Source organism: Talpa occidentalis, unplaced genomic scaffold, assembly GCF_014898055.3.
Source record: "Talpa occidentalis isolate TD23 unplaced genomic scaffold, MPIMG_talOcc4v2.1 talOcc4.4, whole genome shotgun sequence".
Lineage (NCBI taxonomy): Eukaryota > Metazoa > Chordata > Mammalia > Eulipotyphla > Talpidae > Talpa > Talpa occidentalis.
Genome location: NW_023604295.1, coordinates 100,398,854 through 100,414,179, shown reverse-complemented (window position 1 = coordinate 100,414,179; position 15,326 = coordinate 100,398,854). Strand labels below are relative to the sequence as shown.

Sequence of the window (15,326 nt, the reverse complement as noted above, 5' to 3'; positions counted from 1 at the left end):
CTTGGGCCAAGAATCAAATGTCAGGGCCTCCCCGGTGGCGCAGCGGTTGAGCGCTGGGTTGCGAAGCTGCCCGCGGCCTCTGCGGCGCCGGTTCGATCCCCGGCTGCTCCCGGCCACTGGAGGAGGGTCCCACATGGCGCGCAGACCTCTCCTGCCGCCCGCTGCTCCCCTCAGCAGTGTACTTCGGTCCTTCTGCCTGCTCTGCTCCCCACTCTGGCTCTGGTGAATTCTCTCACCCTCCCGCGCTTCTGACTGTACCCAGTGCATGTATAAACAAAAAAACAAAAACAAACAAACAAATAAATAAATAAATAAAACATGCCTCTAAAAAAAAAAAAATAAATAAATTTAAAAAAAAAAAAAAAAAAGAATCAAATGTCACACCAAAGTGGTCCTGAATCCTATCCTCTTACCCTCTCCACTACACAGACCTATGCTGAGTTATATATTCAGCTGCCCAGTCCTTGATCCTACCTTCTTGTAACTTTCCCAACTTCTTTCTGGTGGTAATACCAGGATTGCAATGCTGGCAAGATTACCACAGTGACAAAATTGGGGCCAGCTGGCCAATGTTTTACGGGTGGATAAGGGTAAATTTCTTGCCCATGCAAAGATTCCTTGCAGACGACCTCCACAGAGGTGCATATTGATACCGCTATGCTGCAGAAGAGTATTTCATCCCTAGTCCTCCTCTCAAGTTAGGCAGAACCAGTAATGCCCACCACATAAAAGGCCATCTGAGGTGTTTTGCTGATGCTTGACACAGATTATGGGCTGCATACCCACTAGGTACTTGAGATACAGTCAGTAGCAGTCATGAAAAAGCCACTGTAACCCAGCTTCCACAGTCTGAGTTTAAAGAAAGGTACAGGACTCCTTGCAGTGATGCTTTTCAACAAAGGTATCCTGTTGTAGGCTCAGGTCTTCCTTTTCCAAATTATAGTTGCCCACCAGGTTCAGCCACCAGCACAATAATATTTGGTTGCACTAGTTGTCCTACAAACATCATTTCATTCAAAGCCGGGGTTGTACTGGCAAACAATGTACACACAGGTATGCTTGCTAGGCCTCACGGGTCCGGCCACTCTTATGTAGACTCATGCTTGCCTTGATCTGTAGTTAACTAAGAGGTCTAGAATGGAATGGATTACCTCAAGAACTCAGTGTCTGGCACCAAGAGCACATCCACCCCTTCACCTGTAACATCAACTTACACATGGGACAAGAAAAATATGATATGACTTGCTGTCACTATCACAGTAGGAACATTGAGCCCAGATTCCCAACCAGGGACACAACAAAGGAATGAGCAAAGGACAAGAAAGAAATATATTCATCTGGCTTGGAGTAGTACCCTGTGATGTTGAAAACATCAAAATGTATAGCTGACAGTTGATTATTTATACTTTAATGATTACTAAATATTATTGTACAATTTCAATTACTTGACAACCTACCTGCTGTCACGGAAAAGAGCACATCTGTGATCTTTCACATACCACAGAAATAAACTTCTATCTTTGAACAACTAATTTTGAACAATTATTTTCAGTTTCTACTTTTATCTTTACCTAAATGTTTTAATATTTTATAATGTTATATCCTGTACTCACTAACTTGCAATGTAGTAACTGCAGTTATAAATATGTATTTCTTATATTGCATTCATAAATTGATTAGTTCTATTCAAGTATTTATATTTGCTCGGTACTATAGCGCTTTACTCCTCATTTTCATTATAGTACTTTTTGCAACAATCTCTGGTTATCTTTGCTGTAGAATTTCATTTCACTAAGTAGGATATTTGTTCTCCCCTTTAATATCTCATTAGCATTTCTTTTATAATTATCCATATTTCTTAGACATTCCTCAGCCACTTTAGTAGTTCTTGATACTTTAAAGCTTTGCAATGAACATTCAGAAATTCAAAAATTTTATTTACAGTTATCATTCTATTCAATGACTCTGAAATACATGTACAGTAAACTATGTAATTGCCAGTTCAAACACTAGAAGGGAGATTTTAATAAACTCACAGGTGGTGGTTGGCCTTCCCCACTTTCCTTGGTGTAAAACTCATTCATAAACAACTGTATCTTGAAGGAATTTCTCTGCTTTTAGTATGTTGAACTTTCATCAAACCCACTGATAAGTGAGGGACTAGATAAAAATAATGTTCCAAAAACTTTGTTTTCTTTAACATCTGAACAATGCTTCTCTTTAAGGAGAGAGAGCAAATGATGACAAATTATCACCTAAGATACCCGTGTCTTTCCAATCGCATTTAAATAACTGAAATAAGTTTTACCTTCAGTCACCTGTCAATAACAAACAGCAGGCCAAATTGTGTCATTAAGTATACTTCACGTATAAGCTAATTTCAGTTTCTTATTCATATTAAGCTATTATTAGCACTATACTATGGCCAAAGGGAGTTTTCTTAGCATTAATGAACAATTTGTAATAATACATTAACAGATCGTTTGAATAGTATGAAGAATTTCCTTTCCCTTCTATGTAAGTCTATGAGGTTAGAGTCAGGCAATTTTAGTTCATATTTTATCTCTGGCACTTAACCTAATGCCCAAAATAATCAGCTCTCCATAAACTATTTTTTGAATGAATAAAAATGCAGCCTGGAGCTCAGGGGTTAGCACTGGTCATCAGGGGTACACCAAGTGCTCCCTTTACTGAAACCCAGGAATACGGAGATGGCCCATGGGGAGAAATGGCTGGGTGGACTGCATTAAATTGTAAAGATGTCCCTGTGCAACGACTCGGTAATGGAGACCAATGATTCAAACAGAGAGGGCTGGTCTAAAAACTTCAAACTTTTGTAATCTCAGCTCTATGTAAAGTCAGCTCTCACTCAGGCAGAGTCCGAGGACAAAACAAAGCACAGTAATTGCCCCAGTAATCAGCCTAAAATAAGGCAGAACTTTAGACAACCAGCAGAATTGTGAACACCATCCCATAAGTAACAGCTAGACTCAAAGATTCTTTTTCCAGTGAACTTTATGCAGAAGTTTTGATTCCATTAGCTGAAAAATAAAAATCTTGTTTCCTAATGATATGAGAAACTAGCAAAATGCTAAAGAAAGGTACAACAGAAATAGCGGGAGCTAAAAAGACTAAAAGAGGGCCTCCCCGATGGCGCAGCGGTTGAGCGCTGGGCTGTGAAGCTGCCCGCAGCCTCTGCAGCACCGGTTCGATCGCCGGCCCCTGGCGAGGGTCCCATATGGCGTGCAGACCTCTCCTGCCGCACCTGCTGCTCCCCTCAACAGTGTACTTCGGTCCTTCTGCCTGTTCTGCTCCCTTCTCTGGCTCTGGTGGATTCTCTCACCCTCCCGCGCTTCTGACTGTACCCAGGATTGTATAAATAAATAAATCTTAAATAAATAAATAAATAAATAAATAAATAAATGAATGAATGAATGAATGAATGAATAAATAAATAAAAAGACTAAAAGAAACAGGAGAAAAGAAGGGTAAAGACAGACATGAAACTAGTAGGTTTTCAAGGCAAGCAAATCCACATTCTGATGAAGATTATGAGCAACAGAAGAGGAAAAGAAATATGGGTGGAGCTGCCACTGTACCTTCTTTTCTTGTAAAGAAAGAGAAAGAATTACCCCAAGAGTCTCCTTATGAAGAGGATTCAAGACCTCACTCACAATCTTCCAATATTGGTATCTCTATTCCTGTATACAAAAACAGATACAGATGTCCCCCTAGTCCAGTAACTTCTATCTTGCCAATATGGGTGGCACAGCTGCATACAAAATAATGCAGAAGTAGGGCTTCTAGGAAGGTCTTGGGAAGCACACGCAAGGGCTGAGAGCACAATGTTGTTGGTGGAAAAGATAAGCAAGCAAGGAGACAAGACTATTGTGGGTGACAACACAGAGAAAGATGTGAGAAAGATCTGAGAAGTGAGATACAAATCCATTAATTAAAATACTTTATAGTGTTCTACTGAAGTGGTCCTACTAAAGAACATGGTTGGTGCAGGCAGGAAAGGTAGATGAAGATTTACAAGTTGAAATCAAGTAAGAATGTGAAAAGTATGGCAAAGTATAAAAATGTGATATCTGAAATTTCTAACACCACTGATGAAGTATGTATTTTAGAATTTGAGATGATTGAGTCAGCAATTAAAACTGTTGATCTGATGGGAGACAGCATGTTCCTGCAATTTGGGTAATTCAGGATAGTGGATTCAAGAAACAAGTCTGGTTTTAAGAACTAGAGCACAAGTCACCTCCAATAGTCCTTGAATGAACTGCAAGCTGAGCAAAAAAGCCTTCTTAGTTACTGAGTACAGGGACTTTTGGAGAGACTTCTAACACATATGTTCATTGACCCTTTTTTATTTTGTGGGGTTTTTTTTTTAGTATAGTAGACAAACCCTTAAAAAAAAAAACTAGAGTCCAACTTTTCTCGTCATATCTGGGGACAAAAATGCAAATGTCAAATGGATTGTAGAAATTCCTTCGTTTATTAATTTATAACTATTAACACAAAAAAGTTAAATAAGTAGCTTGAATGTTCCAAAATTCAACATATATTAAGTGTCACACAGCTAAAAGTCAAAGTGTCCAAACCAAACTATTTCCAATACCCATCCTCCAAAACTTAAACTCTTGCAAAAATTTATTTTAATCTAATAGTCAAACAACTAGAAATTACATTACATTCTATTCTCTTATCTTCCAAGGTCATTTCACTGCCTTAGTATTTGTAGAGTTGCTCTCTTCCTCATCTTCACTGACCCTATAAATCCAAACTTTCATTTAGTCTCCAATTACACTGGTAAAATAGCCTCCTAATTTGTGTGATTCCAGCCCTATATCATTAAATCATCATCTAATCAGAAATACATTGCTATAAATGCTAATGTGATAAAGTCAACTGTCAAAAGTGCCACTGATTTTTAAGTCAAAACATTTAATGTTCAGAATCCACCCTTTCTCTTAGATCTGCTTTTATTAGTACAAGTACTTTAAACTAGTGAAACTCAGTCTTTAAAATTCTAATAGGCGAGATCCTGGTAGGAAGGACTCAGAAGTGTTACACAAACTTAGCGGCACCTGTGATTCGTTCAGACTGCTGAGGGAATTTGGAAAGACGGAAGAAGGGAAGAGAAAAATCATCAAAATCCTTCTCCCCACGCCAACCACAAAGTCGGCCCACTGCACCTACAAGTAAGGGAGGAAAAGCTTGAAGACCAGATGCCAGGAGAATCCTAAGACATCTGAGAGGTCTGGACAACAAAAGGTGGAGAAACAGGGCCTCCCCACAGACATAAAGTGCTGGGAGCGGGTCCCTTTATAGTGGTGCCTCTCTCTCTTCCAACTCTTGGAGACTGGTGGAACCATTTAACTAGTGAGTTGCATTCAAGTTGGGAGGACATCAGGGAGAGCCTAATAGGGTTGGTCCCTACATGGGGGGCCTCGAGGTACGTGATGCCCTCAGGAGAGGGAGGCTGCAGGAGCCCCATCACCCACCCAACTACCTCAAGGGCCCAGACGGTGTGCCGATCCTCCCACACCCACAACTACAATTCATTCCCTGCCCTTTTGTGCTTGTTTTCTCTCCCCCCCCCTTTTTTTCCTCCTCTGTATCTACCCTCCCTAGGAAGACTATCCTACTCAGCCCTATGGTGGTCCCCAGTGGACCAGACTAAAACAGCAGCGACTAGCTCATTGGAAATCATCAGAGTCCTGTGTAGCAATTCCCTTTCCACGCCCCCACCCCCGTTTATGTGTTTATCAGTCAGTTGGTTGTCATTCCTTACCCTTTCTATTATTTCTACTTTCTGATTCTTCTATCCTTCTTTCACCCCTTCAACATTACCATCACTACTTTCTCTTCTCCTTCTGCTACATTCCCTCCTTTTCCTCTTTCCTCTCCCACCTATCTAGCTGCTTCTTCACTCACCTGTGTTCCTTCTACATTTCTATATCATCCTCCTTTATCCTCTCATCCCTCTTTCTCTACTTATTCTCTTCTGATCCTAGAAATTCTTCTGAGACACACCTAGAAGGACCTAGCAGTTCAAAAGAGAAATACATCCCAACCAGACTACAGGAACCTCCCAGTGGACTTGACCTCTGCGTGGGTCTGGGGATGCAATAACCACACAAAATTTGATTACCACAGGCTGAGACATCGGATCCCATCCTACGCTGTGAGGACCGGAAAAGCAGGGGCTCCTGGTGCAAAGCATAGCTCAGAACAACACCTACCATAACAGAAGAGTGTCTGACTAGGTATTCAGCCACAGCAGCTCAGACGGTAGGCAGACAAATCCATACCTGAGCAAGAGAAACCAGAAGTCATGCCCACCAGCACAGCGGAACAGGGACGCTATGAACAGAACAAAGCCGAAGGCTAACAATGGGAAGAAAAAAAATTACAAATGATCAAGCAGGCCCTTCTGGAAAAAATACACCACAGAAAGTCAACCTCCAGAACCCGATAATATGGACACAAAAGAGAATCTCCACCTAACAAAGAATTCAAAAAGGCCATAATGAAACAATTAAGGAGTTAAGAGAAAATGCAGAAAGAGATAAGAATATAATCAGGGCCTCCCTGGTGGCACAAGGGGTTAAGCACAGCACTATGAAGCAATCCACAGCATCTGCAGTACAAGTTAGATCCCCGACCAGACAGAGAGCTACCCACATGGTGCAGCAGATCTCTCCTGTCTCGCCCACTGCTCCCTGAAGCAGTGTGTATTTCAGTCAACATTCCTGTTCTGTTTCCCACTCTGTCTCTGGTGAATCCTCTCACCACCCACACTTCTGGCCTATACCCCAGTTCTTGTATGCATAAATAAATAAATCTTTAAAAAAAGAATATAGTCAATGAACTGAGGAAGAAAGTAGTGTAACTGGAGGATATCCAGAGATTAGAAGAGGCGCTCAAGAATTCAGGGTAAAGTCATGAAAACAAAATGGAAAAAATGGAAGAACAAATCAGTACACTCGAAGATACAGACATAAAAAGAAACAAAAAAGTTAAAGAAAGAAACACAAATAAAAAAGAATGAAGAAACACTTTGAGAACTATCTGATACCATAAGGAAAGGAAATATAAGAGTCATAGGAATCACAAAATGTGAGGAAAGAGACAAAAGAACTGAGAAGCTATTCAAGGAAATAATTGAAGAGAACTTCCTAAGCATGAAGAAGGAAATGAAAATAGACATACAGGAATTGAGAAGAACACTAAATTACCACAATGAAAGGAAAACTATGGCAAGACACATAATAGTGAAGTTTACAAAGATCCAAGACAAGCAAAAAATAATGAAACTAACAAGGGAGAAGAAACAGATGCTCTATAAAGAAAAACCAATTAGCCTAACATCAGACTTCTCTGAAGATACACTATGGGCAAGAAGGGAATGGAGTGACATATTTAACAAACTCCAAGTCAACAAATTCCAACCAAGAATAATCTACCCTGAAAAGTTCTCCTTCCTTATGAAGGAAAAATAAAAACCTTATCAGAGAAACAAAATCTCCAGAAATTCATTACTACTAACCTCATACTCCAAAAAATATTACAAGAAACCCTTAAGCCATAACCAATAAAGGAATGAATAGGAAGAACAGAATAAAGTAAGGAACAGAGTCACAAAAAAGGCAAACGGTATGGCTAATACGGATGCTAATATATCAATATTAACTCTAAATGTAAATGGACTAAACTCATCAAAAAAAAAGACACAGAGTAACAGGATTAAAAAACAGAACCCAAGGGCCTCCCTAGTGGTGCAGTGGTTGAATGCTAGGTTGCAAAGCTGCCCACAGCCTCTGCAGCGCCGGTTCGATCCCAGGCTGCTCCCCGGCCACTGGAGGAGGGTCCCACATGGCGCGCAGACCTCTCCTGCCGCCCGCTGCTCCCCTCAGCAGTGTACTTCGGTCCTTCTGCCTGCTCTGCTCCCCTCTCTGGCTCTGGTGAATTCTCTCACCCTGCTGCGCTTCTGACTGTACCCAGTGCTTGCATAAATAAATAAATAAATAAATAAATCTTTGAAAAAATAAATAAATAAATAAATAAATAAAAATAAAAAACAGAACCCAACCTTGTAATGCCTATACGAAAACACATTTAACTACAAAAGATAAACACAGATTGGAAGTAAAAGGTTGGACAGCAATCCTACAAGCAAATGGACCAAAAAAGGAAGGCAGGCACAGCTATACTTACATCAGATAAAATAGACTTCAAACCAAAAAAAGTAAAAAGAGATATAGATGGTCACTAATTATAATTAAGGGGACAACACATCAGAAAGACATAACACTCATCAACATATACACAACAAAGAAAGGAGCACCAAAATACATCAGACAATTATTATCATCCCTAAAAAAAGACATTAGAGAAAATACACATGTAGTAGGAGACTTCAACACACCACTCTCACCAATGGACAGATCAACGAGACAAATAACAAGGACAGTAGGGCTCGAAATAAGGACACAGACCTCATGGGCTTACCAGACATCTATAAGATACTACACCACCAAAAATCTAAGTACACATTTTCCTCAAGTAAACGTGGATTATTCTCCAGGATTAATCACATACTGGGACACAAGACAGGTATACTAAGATACAGGTATACATCAACAGGTATACTAAGATCAAAATCATACCCACTATCTTCTCTGACCATAAAGTCATTGAGCTAGAAATAAACCATGAAAAAAAGCAAGGAAACCTCCTACCTCATGGAGATTGAAACCCACACTACTGGAAGACCACTGGATCAATGAGGAGATCAAAGAAGAAATTTAAAAATACCTTCAGATGAATGACAATGAGGACACAACGTATGGCACACAGTTATATGCGCAAAATATACAGCAATACAGGCTCACATCAAGAAACGAGAAAGACCTCAAAGAAACAACCTAATCTCCTACCTTAAAGAACTGGAAAAAGAACAACAACAAAAAAACCCCAAAGCCACTACAAAAAAGGCAATAATAAAAATCAAAGCAGAAATAAATGAAATAGAAGTTTAAAAAAAATCCAAAAGTTGGTTCTTTGAAAAAATAAAACAGACAAAGCTCTAGCCAGGCTCACAAACAGAAAACAGGAGAAAACACAAATAAAGAGGATATATTAAATAAAGAGGAGAAATTACAATAGACAGCAGAAATCAAAAGAATAATCAGAGATTACTATGAACAATTATATGCAAACAAGTTCAGCAATCTAGAAGAGATGGAGAAATTCCTAGAAGGATACAATCATTCAAAGCTAGATAAAGAAGAAATAGAACACCTAAACAAACCAATTACTATCAGTAAAACTGACACAGTAATGAAAATCCTTCCCCAAAACAAAAGTCCATGACCAGAAGGCTTCACAAATCAATTTTACCAAACGTTCAGAAATGAACTAGTGCCTATCCTACACAAACTCTTTAAAAAAAGTGAGAGGGAAGGAATATTACCAAATACGTTTTATGAATCCAACATTACACTAATATCAAAACCGAACAAGGACAACACAAAAAACAAAAACAACAGGCCAATCTAATGAACAGTGATACAAAAATTCTCAATAAAATCCTAACCAACAAAATCCAACAATGCATCAAAAAGATAATTCAGAGCCTCCCCTGGTGGCGCAGCGGTTGAGCGCTGGCCTGCAAAGCTGCCCGCAGCCTCTGCAGCGCTGGTTGAATTTCTGGCTGCCAAGAGGGTCCCACATGGTGCAAGAGACCTTTCCTGCCGCGCCTGCTGCTCCCCTCAGCAGTGTGTTTCGTCAGTCTGCCTGTTCTGCTCCCTGATCTGGCTCTGGTGAATTCGCTCACCCTCCCACGCTTCTGACTGTACCCAGTGCTTGTATAAATAAATAAATCTTTTTCCTTTTTTTAAAGATTTATTTATTTATTTATACATGCATACATACATACATGCAAGCACTGGGTACAGTCAGAAGTGTGGGAGGGTGAGCAAATTCACCAGAGCCAGAGCTGGGAGCAGAGTAGGCAGAAGGTCCGAAGTACACTGCTGAGGGGAGTAGTGGGCAGCAGGAGAGGTCTGTGTGCCATGTGGGACCCTCCTCCGGTGGCCGGGGAGGCAGCAGGGGATCGAACTGGTGCTGCAGAGGCTACGGGCAGCTTCGCAATCCAGCGCTCAGCCGCTGCGCCACCGGGGAGGCCCTAAATAAATAAAGAAAAATCATATGATTATATCAATAGATGGCAACAAAGCATCTGACAAAGTCCAACATCCATTTATGATGAAGGCCCTCGAAATTCTCAGGATATAAAGAACATATCTTAACATAATAAAGGCCATATATGACAAGCCCATAGCCAATAACATTCTCAGGGGTGAAAGGCTGAAAGCCTTTCCTTAAGATCTGAAATAAGACAATGATGTCCACTCTCACCACTACTTTACAATATAATACTGGAAGTCCTAACCAAAGCTATAATAAGACAAGAGAAAGACATACAAGGAATTCAAATAGGGAAAGAAGAAGTAAAACTATCACTATTTGCAAAGGATATGAGAATATACATAGAGAACCCTAAAAACTCCACAAAAAACTAATCAAAATAATAAGCCAGTTTAGTAAAGTAGCAGGATACAAAATCAACACGCAAATATCAGTAGCCTTCCTATATGCAAACAATCAATCTGAAGAAGAAGAAAAAATTAAGAAAACCATCTCACTAACAATGAAACAAAAAAATCAAATACCTGGGGATAAACTTAACCAAGGAAATAAGTGACCTACACGAAGAAAATTACAAAAATATTTAACAAAATTATTGTTGAAAGAAATAGAAGACACAAAGATATGAAAAGACATCCCCTGCTCATGGAATGGAAAAGTTAACATTATTAAAATAGCCATTACTGAAAACAATTTACAGATTCAGCACTACTGCAATAAAAATTTCAAGGACATTCTTCTAAGAAATAGAACAAATATTGATGAAATTCATATTTCATCAAAATTCATATTGATGAAATGGCATATGGAGCCAAAAAAACCCTTGAATAGCCAAAGCTCTTCTGACTAAAAAGGAGAATGTAGCTATCACACGCCCAAATTTCAAACTATACTACAAAGTAATAATAATTAAAAGAGTATGGTACTGGAACAAATACAGACACACAGACCAATGGAATCGAATAGAAAACCCAGAAATAAGCCCACATATTTATGGACAACTAATCTTTGACAAAGGAGCAAAGAATATGCAATGGAACAAGGATACTTTGTTCAATAAATGGTGCTGGGAAAACTGGACTGCTACATGCAAACAGTCCTCACACCATGCACAAAGCCAACTCGAAATGTATAAAAGATTACAACCTACAACCTAACTTTTACTATCTTCCACCAATTTTCATGGTGCTCAAATATCAACAGCATTTTATTCTGTTGCACCCAAAACTTTCATTTTCCATTGTACTTTATTGAATAGTCCCTTGATACCTATTACATGTTCAAATTTGTAATATTACTACACAGAAAACTAATTTTTTTAAATATTAATTTTCTCCAGAAATTTTGCTGAACACTTTTTCATTAGCTCTTAGAGCCTCTAGCTTCTCTTGAAATTTATACATTAGATAGCTATATATTCAGCAAGTATGAATAATTTTTAATTGCTAAAATCTATCTTAGTTTTTATCTTCAATCTATGAGGGAAGGTTTTTCAGTGCTGGGAAGGGTTACAGCATAATGTATAATGAATAGTAGTCAACACTCTACTACTTGGTCCTGGGAATACACCTAAATTTCAAAGTTTAAAAATGATGTGAGTTATGGATTATGGAGAGATTACTTTTACTAAAGAATTTCCTTTTTATCTGGCAAGAGTTACTGTTCACCATGAATATCAGGTATATTTTATCAAATAATTTTTCTAAATATTTTACATAAAATAAGACTCTTTTTCCTGATAACATGATTATTTGATATATTATAGCAAAAGACCTTCCAATATGAAACTATCCTTGAATTCCTAAGATTAAAAAACTTCTGGTCTTAAAAGATTATTGAAAAAAAAAAAAAAAAAAAAAAAAAAAAACAACACCACCAGCCAGGCAAAAATCAGCTCACAAATAGATAAATACAAATTGGTGTTTACCAGAAAAGGGGGGTGAGGAGGATAGGCTAAATAGGTAAAGGGGGGTCAAAAGATACAAACTTTTATTTATAAAATAATTAGATCATGAGGATATAATTTAGAGCATTGGTGACTACCGTTTACATTACAAGAAAAATAATGTGTGATTATCCAGTAGACTGGTGTTAACTAGATATATTGTGGTAATCATTTCACAATATAAACAAGTAGTGAATCATATTCTACAACTAATATACCTCAAATTATTCAACTCAAATTGGTAATATTTTTATTTAGCTGATCTTTTCTACCATTATATTCTACTTAATTTTCATGTCTGCTTTTATTATTCTTTTCTTTCTAATTACTTTAGGTTTCCTGTTTTCTTTTTCTAGCTTTCTAATGCTTTCACCAGTGTTGATAAATTCAAGAATATTTATCCAAGTAGTACTTTAGCTGGGCCTAACTCTTTACTAATATGACTTTCACTAACATTCACATTTTAGCTCTGCATATTTCCTGTTTAATGTATGAATTATTTAAAAATGCCTTTTTACCTTTGCCAGTCTACTGTAATTTAGAAGGAGATCTTATGTGTACTTTAATATTATCTGCATTGTACTCAGAACAGGTCCAGAGTAATTTAGATGAAGAATATAGCTGAACTAGACAAAAAGTTTGTCCAATCAAATTAGTCACTATTTTGTTTCAAATATAGATAACTAGATGTTGCTCATGTTAAATACCTAATATTAAGGATTTCATTGGTGTTAAAGTTGAGTTTTAAAGCAATAATCCTTAGTTATCTTTACACATACAAATACCTTATAGTTTTATATGAAAAAATGAAAGCAAATAAATGATATGTAATTAAAATTGTTTACATAACAATAAACTTGCTTCTATTTTTCTGTTTGGTTCACCTAAAAATCAATAAAGTTGATCTGAAAATTAGTATTTTTGTAGCTTGTTAATTCTATTAAAGTGTAATGAAAAAACTGTAAATCTTATTGGCCAACAGTCAATCTATTTTTAAATTATACTTACATAATTGACAAGTTGTCCACTGCTTTTGGTAACAGGGGAGTCACTGTTTCTTTTACCATTAAATATCATCCCGCTAATCCACCTCAATCACTCCTCAAACAAACCCTGACCCCCCGAACAAATCAATGTTGTAACACATATTAAAAAAAGCAGTAAACACTAACACTCCATAAAGAATTCAAAAGGAAATATGGGTTTAAAAAAAGCATATTAATGGGTTGCCTACTTTTATTGTAAAAGTAAATCTAGGAAATAATAAAATAATAATAAAAAAAGTTAAATTTAGGAAATAATGAATAAATGATAACATACATACAAGTCATTAGTGATCAAAGAAATACAAAAAATACTAATGAATTATCATTTTCATCTATGTTATCAAGTAATTATTAAATATAAAATATCCATTACTACCTATACAGGTGAAAGATAAACCAGTACAATATTTTGGAAAATAATGCCTTATATATGCATCACAGTTAAAAAATACCCTTTAGCCAAATGATCTTACCTCTAGTATTTTTAAATGAAAAAAAAATACAGAGATGCAAAGATAATAAAAAATATTATAATAGTGAAAGAAACGTAAGGGCATAACTAAAGGGTTAGTAAATAATTCCAGGTTATTCTTAAAATGAATTAATAAGTCAGTAATAAGTCCTCCTGAAGAATATTTAATATACATTGAGTGAATGAGCAGAGAGAAATAATAGTAAGAAGGTTATAAAAGAGCATATGCAAAATTACCATAACATTAAAAGTGGTTATTCTGGATTCACTAATCAAGAATGCTATTTTATTCTTATAGTTAAAAATATTTTGAATAATGGACCTCCCTGGTGGTGCAAGGGGTTAAGCACAGCACTGTGAAGCTAGCTGCAGCCTCTACAACATGAGTTTGATCACCAGCCGGCCAGGGAGCTACCCACATGGTGCAGCAGACCTCTCCTGTCTCGTCCGCTGCTCCCCTCCCTCAGCAGTGTATTTCAGTCAATCTTCCTGTTCTGTTCCCCTCTGTCGCTGGTGAATCCTCTCAACCCCACCCCCGCACCTCTGGCCTGTACTCCAGTTCTTGTATGCATAAATAGATCTTTAAAAAAAATTTTTGAATACTTTCAAATATTCCTCAATACATGTTACTTGTATAAAATTTTATTAAACAAAACAAATTCTTAGTCAAGTCCTACAATATGTAAATCATTTTACTCAGCACAATATCCTCTAAAGTGTATCTTATAATCAAACAAACTGTCTTTCCTGATACTCTACAAAACAAGCAAACAAAGAAAAACCTTTAAGGGTAATAAGCATCTTGATTATGCAACATCAACAAGTATAGATAAAATATTAATGCACATAAGTTCCACCTAGGTGTATTGGTTGCACTGTTATAAATTTTTTAATTATTTAAAAAATTAAAACACTAAAAATTTACCTGCATTGCACTTTTCCCCAGTTTCACCACTTCAAATAATGTGACAGGTTCCCCTTCACCATTCTGTTGAGGGTGTCCATTAGCTCTTCCACGGCCAGTTCCTCTGACTCCAGCTTCAATTCTACTCTTCTCTCCTGGAGACTTTCGAGGTTTCTTATTCGTAGACTGAATAGAAAAATCAAGAAAAAATTAAATAGTGGTATACTCTCTTTTAAGCAGAATGATATGAAATCTTATTGGATTCTGTGAGAGGTAGTTAGCACTATTACAGATTAAAGACATTAATTCTTGACCAAAGGAATCTTTACAATTTGTTGTAGTGATAGAAATTAAAGTACAAATTGCGGGGCCTCCTCTGGTGGCGCAGGTGGTTGAGTAATGCACTGTCAAGCTGTCCACAGCCTCTGCAGCACCTGTTTGATCCCGGCCAGCTGGCAAGGGTTCCAACATGGCATGGCAGACCTCTCCTATCTCACCCACTGCTTCCCTCAGCAGTGTATTTCATCAGTCTGCCTGTTCTGTTCCCTGCTGTCTCTGGTGAATCCTCTCACACCCCCACCCCCATCCCCCGCGTATCTGGCCTGTACCCAGGTTCTTGTATAAAACAAATCTTTTTTAAAAAGAAAAAGTACAAATTACAATACATACATTAATGTATACAAGGGATGAAAGCAAGTATTTGGTACAATATTGCCAATGCTGAATATTTTAACCATGCCC

The 15,326-nt window shown here is 37.6% G+C and overlaps 1 protein-coding gene and 1 pseudogene across 1 annotated transcript in view; one reads left to right on the top strand and one right to left on the bottom strand.

Annotated features, from left to right (window-relative positions):
• Positions 1 to 15,326, bottom strand: part of STAG1 (stromal antigen 1) — a 462,478-nt gene that overhangs the window by 329,711 nt on the left and 117,441 nt on the right. Inside the window, exon 4 of the mRNA XM_037525931.2 lies at positions 14,607 to 14,771. Coding sequence (XP_037381828.2) covers positions 14,607 to 14,771 — 165 coding nt within the window. The remainder of the gene's footprint in view (positions 1 to 14,606; positions 14,772 to 15,326) is intronic.
• Positions 2,630 to 6,138, top strand: LOC119257055 (splicing factor 45-like; annotated as a pseudogene).